The 10,656-nt window shown below is 45.1% G+C and overlaps 1 protein-coding gene across 1 annotated transcript in view; it reads left to right on the plus strand.

The window, feature by feature from the left end:
- Window positions 1-10,564, plus strand: part of CD74 (CD74 molecule) — an 11,047-nt gene extending 483 nt beyond the window's left edge. The window contains exons 2-9 of the mRNA XM_027841733.1: window positions 5,632-5,804; window positions 6,105-6,184; window positions 6,579-6,632; window positions 7,454-7,549; window positions 7,874-7,970; window positions 9,751-9,942; window positions 10,246-10,298; window positions 10,510-10,564. Coding sequence (XP_027697534.1) covers window positions 5,632-5,804; window positions 6,105-6,184; window positions 6,579-6,632; window positions 7,454-7,549; window positions 7,874-7,970; window positions 9,751-9,942; window positions 10,246-10,298; window positions 10,510-10,515 — 751 coding nt within the window. The 3' untranslated portion in view covers window positions 10,516-10,564. The remainder of the gene's footprint in view (window positions 1-5,631; window positions 5,805-6,104; window positions 6,185-6,578; window positions 6,633-7,453; window positions 7,550-7,873; window positions 7,971-9,750; window positions 9,943-10,245; window positions 10,299-10,509) is intronic.
- Window positions 10,565-10,656: the final 92 nt, after the last annotated feature.

Here is a 10,656-nt window from a genome sequence, read left to right on the forward strand (position 1 = left end):
AGAGAGAGAGAGAGAGAGAGAGAGAGAGAGAGAATTAATTTTCTCCTAACCAATGAACAGAGCCAGCTAAAAAGATGCGAGATGCTCTCAGTTGGGACTCAAAACACATGATGTTTTTTGGAGGTTCTCTCCTCCCTTTCCTCTTTCCAGAGTCTCCTATTCCCTTGCTTTAGAAGCAGTTTGGACTGGTGGGTCATAAGGATCATAGATTTAGAGCTGGAGAGGGCCTGGGTTTGATCCTTTCACTCTACAGGTGAGGTAGTGAGCAGCAGAGCCAGGGCTCATATGGTGGCCCTTCCGCTGCCTCCTTTGTTAGAAGTGTATGGTTACTGAGTATGCCTGGGTGTAAAGCCCACAGCGCGCATTTGTAATAGCAATTTAAGGTTTGTAAAGTGCTTTCTTCACAACTGTTCCATAAGGCAGGGAATATGAGCATTATTCTTACTTTACAGATTTCTAGAAGGGAAAGCTATGGCTCTCCTCTTTACTCTGCTTCCATTTTGTGTCTAACTCCATTCTGAATCTCAGGGCACTCCCCACCTCCTACCCCCAATCCTGACTCCCTCAGAGTTTTCTTGGCCCAAACCCTGGGTACTTGATATTTATCTGGGGACTTTCTTCTAGGGTGCTGCTTCCTCATACCTCCTTATTGTGGCTTCCCAAGGGAGGAATGAGCTTTCCTCCTCCCAAAAACTCCATCTCTAATAGTAGCCCAAGCCAGCACCTTCCTCTTTCCCTTCTCCTCTGCCTTCTGTTGCTTGGATTTCCTCAAGCCAAGCTCTCCTGTGGGGCATCCCTTCTTAATTCTGACTATAATCCTCAGGTCATTGTACCTGGTCTCTTTCATCCTTCTAACCCCACAAAAGTACTGTTGCCCTTTTCGGGAGGTAGATAAAGGGTACAGAATCCCCACCCTCACCCCCGCCTGCAAACTAGCGCTTTTAGACAGTGACCCTCAAAAATCTCTATTTCTGTGGTTAGTCAATCAGAGAGTTAGATAGGTGTGACGTCAGCTGTAGCCAGGCAGAGGGAGGTTTTGAAGAGGCCAAAAGAGTTGGTGTGCTTGCGAAGCTCAGAAGGTTGAGTTTCTACCAAGTGACCAGATAGGCAGCTGAAGTCACGATCTGTGCAAGTCCCCCATGATTTTGAGCCTGCATGCAGAAAGGAAGATCGCTAGAATACCACGGTTACCAGGGTGACTCCTTAAGTGCATTCCAGGCTCAATATGTGACCAGCTTTCCTCTTATCTGTGTCCAGCCTCAAACCATCTTCATCTATCTTTAATCTACCAACTGCTAAAGCCTTTTTTTTAAAAAATAGGATAAGAGATAAATAAGGGGTGTATACATTTGTTCATGTCCTATGAATATGAAAATTGGAAAAAATAGATTTTTAGAGGTTTGGTTTTTTTTTAACCATACAAATGTTTGCTTAAAGAAGGGAATAGGTTACATAACATTTAGAAAAAAAAAAACCCAACCACATTTTACTATACTAAAAAAAAAATGTTGGAACTAGAGCTGTGAGGGTCCTTGGACACCACAATTTCATTTTTCAGACGGGAAACTGAGACCCAGGGAGGAGAAAGGACTAGATTACTTAAATCGGCTAACTCCCTAGCCTGGGCTCAGAACTAATTATAGTGTGAACACTCAGATTCATAAGACCTAATTTAATTTATATCATCTGCATATTAATTATAACATGACCTATCAGTGTTACAAATTAATGTCCAGAGAAGACGTTGCACGTTATTTTTTGAAAAGATTTTTTTAAAAAACATTTTTAACTTAATTGCAGGTTCGCTCTGTTTATTCCGAGATCATCTGTGAAATCAGGAGCCTTTCAGAAATGGTTCTACCTAGCAATTTATGACGTCACTAACCAATCTAATGTTCATTGGTTATTGGGTTCTGTAGTCTGGGTTTCCTTTTCTGGGAGGTGGGGGTGGGGATGTGATGTGGGTGGGGAGGATTTGGAAGACTGCTAGGGACCAAGAATGGGGGGGGGGGTAGAAAAAGGAAGGTAGCTAGATTAGAAATCAAGCTAGAAAAATCTTCCCTGCCTCCCCAGAGATTGTGTTCTGAACCTAAGAAGGTGGATAGAAGGTCAAGTGAGGTAGTTAGGTGACGTTGCATACCTTTACCAACACATATTTTGGAAAAAAAATTAAGTCAAAAAAAAGTTTTACCAAGCGTTAGGAAGAATGGTTTACATTCTGCTCAGGTCCTAGTGAGGAGAATAGCCTGACCAGCATGGAAAACCTTGTACAGGATTTTGGGGAGATACAAGCAGAAGCCAGAATTTAGGGGGCCTTGTATGGTGGGACAGTGTTTAGATTTGGATCACAAGACCATAGCTGGGAGGTAATTTACAGGTCACCTATAACATCCTCATTTTCAGATAAGGAAACTGAGGCTAGAGAGGTTAAATCACTTGGCCAGAATGCCCTAGGGAAGTCAGTGGTGGAGCCAGGATTCAAATCCAAGCTGTCTGCTGCCAAACTGTGTGCTTCCCACCACCAAACCACATCACCTCATCTTGTTTGAAATAAACTAATCAATATTTCAACTAGGATTGGGATGGAGAATGGTGACAATCTTGTTGATGGAAATTACCTAGGCAAAGAAATGACACTTTCCCCCAATTTAAAAGTCCCCATGGGAGCCTATTCATTCTCTCAGCCTCACCCAAATTCAATGAAAGAATGATTGATTTTTCTCTAGTTTGGTTCCTTCCCTTCCCCCATTACAAGGCATGTTTCTCCCCTTCAAATCCCCTTTGAAATGAACACTTGGAGGCTCTTCAAACTCCTTGGGTCTGGACAAGCACACGGAAATTAGGTAGACAAATCAGAACAAGATTTAACTCATGATGTCATAGATTACTAGGTAAAAAGATTTTCTGAGAAGTTCCCAACCAGGGATGTAGCCAGAATAAACTGTGTACTGGGTCCTCCAGGGGGAGACCTGGTCAAGCTGAGGACCTAGGGCGGGGCTGGGCTGATCAGAAGCCTAAGGCATAATCTCCACATTCCAAAGCTTGCATTGAGGTCACAAAGGCTCACAAGATTTGGAGCTGGGACCGTACAGATCTTAGGGTCATGGATTTAGAAACAGAAGGGGCCTCCGAGGTTACCCACTCCAACCTCATTTTGCAGATGGGGAGGCTGAGAGAGAATTAACTGACGATGGTCAAAGGGGATTAAGTGGCAGAGTGAAGATTTGAACCCCCATCTTCTGATTCTAAATCCTTTACTATACCAAAGCAAACCACATTTTTTTTTTTGCTAGCAAAAGTGAGGGCGAAGGTATGTTTGCATGGAGAAACATTCATATCACCCTCCTAGGGGTTGGTGGAGTATAGTAAGGACACTATACCCATCCAAGATGATCCTCACAAATATTCGTAGTGGAGTGGGTGAACTCCTAAGCACCACAGTCTGGGGGAGGGGGGCAAAGTTAGTGTAGTTCTTATTCCTAAAAACACAGAAGAGTTAGGAGGGTGGGTCATGCACATACATACACACAAACGTGCATTCACATATACTCATATACATAGGTAGTCCTAGGCCCCTCTGAATGGATTCTAGATGTTTAAGTGAAGTACATGCTAGCCAGACAACAATTGACCATTACTAATAGGCTTGGCTGATGGAGAAGAGAAGAAATTCTGCATCTGGTCTCCTTCTTTTTTTTCAACCCCTGAGAGGTTTTGCCCTTTTTTCCCCCATAAGGTGGACAAAGGGGCAGTATCCTCCACTCCCAAACTAGACAGTGACCCCAAAATAATCTGAGTGCTTCTGGCTAGTCAATCAGAGAATCAGATAGGTAGGACGTCAGCTGTAACCTGGCAGATGGGAGTTTTGAAGAAGCCAAAAGAGTTGGTGTGCTTGGGAAGCTCAGAAGGTTAAGCAGAAGTAACCAGATAGGCAGCTGAAGTCACGATTTGTGGAAGTGGGCAACAGCATGATTAATAATAATTCATAAGATGATTTTGAGCCACCTCCAAAAACAAAACTCTCCATAATACACCCAAAGAGGCCACCCAACCTGTGCCTAAAGGCCTGTAAGGAGGGGTGATATCCCTACACTAGTTGAAGGTTGACCTGAATGACCTGGGAGGTCCTTAAGAGCAAGCGCTGGTTTTTGCCTCTCTTCACATCTTCTATGCCTCTTGAGTAATAAACACTAAATAAATCCTTGTTGACTCTGAAATCCCTCCTAATTCTGATGTTTTAGAATTCTGTGCTGCAGACAGAGCAAGGTTGTCTATCTCTGTTCCCATCATTTGCCAAGTCCTTGCTCCAGTACTTAGGTTCCGGGCTGAATTTCCTACAATAAAGTTTGCTTTGCTTTATATTTGAGGTGTTTCCAGCTCCTGGGGGAGGGGGGCAGTTCCTTGTCCCTCCGGGGAAGGGTGGGCTGTGTGTGGAGCCGTCTTTGGCAGTGTTCACAGTTTCAGTTCTTATGGCCTTCCTTAAGGCCTTCTTAAGGCCTTATGGCCTTCAGTCTTAGGTTGCCTATGATTGCTCCTGTGAGGAGAAAAGAAAACACCTGAGACTGGTCTCCTCTTGCTGCTTATCTCCAAGCCTGCCCCCAAATCTGGTCACAGAATGTCAGAGCTGCAAGGCACTTTAGACAGTATCAGGTCCAAGGGAAACCTGGGATCTGGAAACTCATTTTAAAAACATAGATGGGTAGATAGATATGATTTAGATGGATAACTGTATTTCAATATAATTTGTTTCCTCTGCAACCCTATTTATTTATATTTTATGATTTGAAAAATATTATTCTGAGAAGGTTTTACCAGACTGCCAAAGCGGACCATGACACAAAAAAGGTTAGGGACCTAGATCTAGTTCCACCTTCTGCAGGAAGCCTTCCCCAACCATTCTTAATTCCAGTGCCTTACCTCTGCTAATTATTTTCTAATTATCCTGCATATATTTACTTTCCACATAGTTATTTACATCTTGTCTCCCTCATTAGATTGTAAGCTCCTTGAAGGCAGGAACTATTATTTGCCTCTTTTTATATGCCCAGCACTTAACACAGTGCCCAGTACATAGTAGGTGCTTAATGTTTATTGATTGATTGCTAGCCCATTTCCCAGGACTATATATTTACGACAAGGTTCCCCATCTCCCTCCTGTGAGGATTTCAGTTCCTCACGGAGCTGTCTCCTCCTCCCCATACTTCTCCTTTCCAAGTATCACAGGTTCTTCTTTAGCCCTCCCTTCTCCATTTCCTTCCCTTTTCTCATTAACTTGGATACCTCTACCTTTTCCTTTGAAGAGGTTGGAATTTCCCCTTTCATTTCTGGACTCTGCCTTGCCCCCTCCTCTCTTCTCACTCTGCAGCAAAGGATTGAGCCTTTTTTTACCTGGCCAAACGACTGAGATGAAAATGGTCCACAGAGGGAAAAGACTCCCATCCATATTCTAGGATCCCAGGACCTTAAGATCAGATAATCACAACATGTCTGGATGAGAAGGGACCTTTGAGGTCACCTTGTCACACTACAGAGGATGAAACTGAAGCCTAGAAGTGACAGGGCTTACATCCAGGTGTCTGGATTCCCGAATCCTCCCTCCCACCTCGCTAAGCATCCTCTCTGCCCTAGCAGGTCCTGTGGCCAGGGAGCCTTTTACACTGGCTTCTCTGTGCTGATGGCCTTGCTCATTGCTGGCCAAGGTGTGACCATCTACTTCGTGTACCAGCAGCAGGGGAGGTTGGACAAGCTTACTGTCACTTCCCAAAATCTACAGCTGGAGTCCCTGAAGATGAAACTCCCTAAGCGTGAGTCTGCTTTTCTTCCTTTCCTCTCCTCTGCACCCCTACAGTAAATGGCTTAGGGCAGGGGTGGGGAACCTTCAGCCTCAAAGCCACTTGTGGCCCTCTAGGTCCTCAAGTGCAGCCCTTTGATGAAATCCAAACTTCACAGAACAAATCCCCACCCCTGGCTTAGGGAAATGAGTGCAAAGTCACGAACGGGGAAAAGTGCCCTCATACGAAGTTGGGGCCTGAGTATGTTCTGGGACTGCCAAACGCCATGTCTCTTGACCTGACCTTGGACTCAGGTCTCCCTTCCTCTTGCAGCCTCCCTTCCAATGAACAAACTCCGAATGGCTACACCCCTGCTCATGAGGGAGCTAGAGCCCGAGAGCCTCCCATCTACGGTAAGGCCCTCACGCTGCTCCCACTATCTCCCACCCTCATCGCCTCCCCTTGGAGGAAAGATTTGATCAGATGAATTGATGGTAAAAAGGCTGGGTTAAGGATGACTTGGGGGCTGGGATGGGGGAAGGGTTAGGGAGGCTACAAATACTATCTGGTTATTGTGGGAATGCCTGAGTGGGGGTGGGAGGAGGGTCCAAGGAGACCTAGCACCTAAGGGAGAGGACCGTCTCAAAGGACATTTAACAGACTCCATTGCCTTTAGTAGTGAGGAGGGGGTGGCTACTGTTTCTCCTTCCAACTTTTGGCAGACCCCCCAGGCGTTGGAGCAGTCTCCAGGCAGTTTCTCAGCTCCTCCTTATTCCTAGACTCATGACTTTCCCTTTTCTATTACAGGACTTGACCAAGATTGGAAATAATACCAAGGACCAAGTGAAGTACCTGTTACTGGTAGGAGATCCCATTATCAGCCCATCTTTTACTCCCACCTATGAAGGCATAGCACCCAGGCTGGGGGCCTACCTCTAGCTTTACCCCAGTGTGGATCAGGTCCTCCTACGCTGGAGGAAAGAAGTCAAGTGAATAAGAATTTATTAAGTGCCTGCTATATGTCAGGCACTGTGCTAAGTGCTAGGGATACAAAGAAAAGCAAAAACATTCCTGCCCTCAAGAAATTTACAGTCTAATGGGGAATGCAAACAACTATATACAAATAAGACATATACAGTATAAATTGGGAGATAATCACAACAGGAAGATATTAGCATTAAGGGGGACTTTGAAAACCTTCTTGTAGGTGGGATTTTAGCTGTCTTGAAGGAAGCTGGGAAAGCCAAGAGGTGAAGGTCCAGAGGAAGAGAGTTCCAAGCTAATGAAAATTCATGATATCAGGAGATGAGAGTATCATGCTTAAGGAATAGCAAGAAGGCCGGGATACTTGTGGGAGAGTAAAGTCCAAAAAAACCTGAAAAGGTAGGAAGGGGTCAGGTGTAAAGAGCTTTACAAGCTACAGGATTTTGTATTTGATCCTGGAAGTAAGAGGGAGCCATGGGTGTTTATTGAGTAGGGGAGTGACTTGGTCAGATCTTCACTGTTGGGAGATTACTTTGGCAGTTGAGTGGAGGATGAACTGGAGTGGAGAAAGACTTGAGGCAGGGAGACTAACCAGAAGGCTTTTTCAATGGTCTAGGCATGAAACTATGAAAAGAGGAGGGACGCTGTCCCCTCTGACCTTTTATTAACCTTCCCTCTGATTTCCTGGCTTTTTGTAGCAATCTGACCCCAGAAGGTCTTTCCCTGAGCTGACCAAGAGCTTTCAGGAGAACATGAAACAACTCAAGAAAAACATGGAAAGCAAGAACTGGAAGGTCAGGGATCCTTTATCCTGCCACTTCGGGGCCACAGCCACGGGTGGGGGGGTGGGGGGGGGCGGGGGGGGGGCGAGGTTACCTGGGGAAAAATTTGACTTTAAATAGGGCTAAATCAGACCACAGAGAATTTCTTTCAATCTCTCAGAAAGAAATGATTTCCCTGTCCTCTGATCAAATCCCTGCCCCATCTCCCACCCCCAATTCCAGTCTCTCCACCTTCCTATTCACTATCCCCTTGAGGGAGGACTGCATGATATAAAGGGGCTTTTGAATCTCTGAGTGGAGTTGAAAGGTGGTTTTCTCTCTCTCTCCATATCCCAGAATTTTGAGAACTGGATGCACCAGTGGCTTCTGTTTGAGATGAGCAAGAAGCCCGACGAACACAAGGTTGAAGAAAAGATTGAGCCTTCTCAGAAAGGTATTAGAGGAAGGAGGTTGAGGGAATTCTAGCAAGAAACCTCTAGGAGCTTCTCCTCACGCCCTCAGTTAGAACTGCACATTCCCTTCCCCACCCCCCAATTCCCAATACACACATTTAGCAAGTGAATTCTTCCCAGTCTATGGGCTCAGGTATTAAGATAGTGGGCGAACTGAGAGGTGAAGGGGGTTTCCCTTACAGTATAGTGGGGGATGGGTGTCCACCAACCTGTTAATTGTTCAGTTGACTGAGCTTTTCCCACAATTCCATGCTTTACAATTCTAACAATCTTCAGTCTTCCTGGCTCACGTGTCTGCGACACTTGGCAATTTAGAGACCACTTTGCTCACCATTCCATGAGGTAGTAGGGGGTCAAAGCATTGCTGTCACTCCAATTCAGGCTATAGAATTTTGGAGTTGGAAGGGGTCTCAGAAGTCTGATCCATATCTGAAGAGGAATTTCTTTTACAACAACCTTGACAAATGGTCATCTGGTCTTCTCTTAAAAGGTCTCTAGTGAAGAGGAACTCGCTACCTTTAGTCCTAGAGTAATTTCCCATCCTTTTTACACCCAAAAGAATGGAGGCCTTCTGATTCCAAGTCTAGGGCTCTATTACACGGCTAGTGTTAGGTCTGTTTAATTGAACTTAGTCTTTGTTTATTAAATGCCTACTATGTTCAAGGTCCTATGCTGTAATCTGGAGATATGAAGAAAAGCAAGACAGTCTATTGCCTTCTATGGCCTTTTGCTTTCTGGGTCTCAGGTTCTGTTCTTATTCACCATCATGACTTTGGGAAGTAAGAGGTCTATAAAATGAAGAAATTGAACTATCACAGGAATAAGAGAGTTGGAGGGGACCTTGGAAGCCCTGTACAGTATAAGAAGCCCCTCTACAAATTTCCCCCCAAATGATCATCTGTTCTTTTCTTGAAGATCTCTAGTAAGGGGGAGCACACTATCATCATTTCACTTTTGGAAAGATAATTGGTAGTTTTTCTAACACTTGTCTCTTGGCAACTTCAATCTTTACTCTTATGTCCTTTGGAGGTAAGCAGAGTCTAATTCTTCTTTCATATCACAACTCTCCATCAAGGATATCACCATTATGGACATAGTTGAGTCTCAAAATATTACCCAGAGATGAGAAAGTAGGTTCATGGGTCTTTAGTCACTTGAGTATATGTCTCCCTATTTTATGCTTCACTTGATGCTTATAGTCATTGAAAGATCTTAAAACACAGGTACCTTTTTTGGACATGAGCCTTTAAGGGTGCTTTATGCTCTAGTGAATAAACTAGCATAGAAATGGTAGGCTCTTAGAGTCTCTGCTTTGCTCAGCTGGTTGTGTAGCTGAAGATATGGTCTGCTCTGGAGAATCACATGAATCTTCTCTATTCAGATTTGCATCAGGTATACCTTAGATATGTGTATGGACCATTTTGTAGAGATGATCAGACTGGATGTACTTTGGGGTCCCTTTCAGGTCTACAATCCTATTATTTTCAGAGAAGAGTTAGGGTTCAAAATTCCACCACTCAACCTACTCTTTCTGTAGTCACTGGGCTGCTGTTCTCAGCCTATTTCCTCATCCATGCAATAGATGCCAATTAGATCTCAGTATGGAAGGTTCTAGGCCAATCATAATCTGGGTTCTGCTTGGTGCATGCGTCAGCTGGCCCTAGTGAGAAGCTGAATCTCCAGTCTGTAGAACTTGAGGCAGGGGCCCTGTGTGGGCACCTGAGCCGGCTCACCATGTGTCTCCCAAACCTATTGCTTCAGTTCTGACCAAGTGCCAGCTTGAGGCCAGCAGTGTTCCTCCCGTCCACCCGGGCAAGTTCTGCCCCAAGTGCGACGAGAATGGCAACTATGAGCCTCTTCAGTGCCATGGCAGCACTGGCTTTTGTTGGTGTGTCTACCCCAATGGCACCGAGGTCCCCCACACCAAGAGCCGTGATCGCCATGACTGCCATGGTAAGCATATGGTATGGGGGTAGGAGGTCCCCTTAACCACCATTGCATGGTCAGTCTTGTCTTTCCAGAAGCCCTGATGCATAGTAATCTTTTAATTCAGACACACACTCACTCACTCTTGTTCACCTGTCCATCCAACCACAGCACTCATTACTGTGCCCAGTCCTGATGCACAGGTATGGAACCATCACAGGTTTAATCATCTTTTTTTTCCCCTGGGCTCCCCTGACCTCCTTTAGGGTAGGGTGAAGGTCCAGTTCTATGCTGGGTCAGTAGGGAACAAATTGCTTGCTCCACTTTCAGGTCCCTTGGATACTGAAGAGCTGATTTCTTCTGGACTGGGTCTTCCTAAGCAGGTAGGTTAGGGGACCAAGGCAGTTGTCCTCAGACTCCTGCAAAGTTGTCTCTAACCCCAACCAACCAAACTGATTAAGATGGGAAGAAAGTGGAGGATACTCAATTGGGGGGGGGGGGCGGGAAGAGAAGATGGGACTTTCCTGGATAGGACAGATGCTGGGTTCCTGAATTGTGAGGCCTTAACCTTTCACCTCTCTTTCTCTCCCTCAGCAATGATCTAAGAGAAATAAGAACTGCAAGGGCTAATCAAATAGTCCCAGACCTGCAAAATGTGTGGCCGCCGCTAGAATGCTGATTTGTTTAGCCAACTCCAGGATCCATCCATCTGTCCATTTCTTCCTTGTCTTTTTCCCGTGA

This window comes from Vombatus ursinus, unplaced genomic scaffold (assembly GCF_900497805.2).
Source record: "Vombatus ursinus unplaced genomic scaffold, bare-nosed wombat genome assembly UNPS02014863.1, whole genome shotgun sequence".
Taxonomy (NCBI): domain Eukaryota; kingdom Metazoa; phylum Chordata; class Mammalia; order Diprotodontia; family Vombatidae; genus Vombatus; species Vombatus ursinus.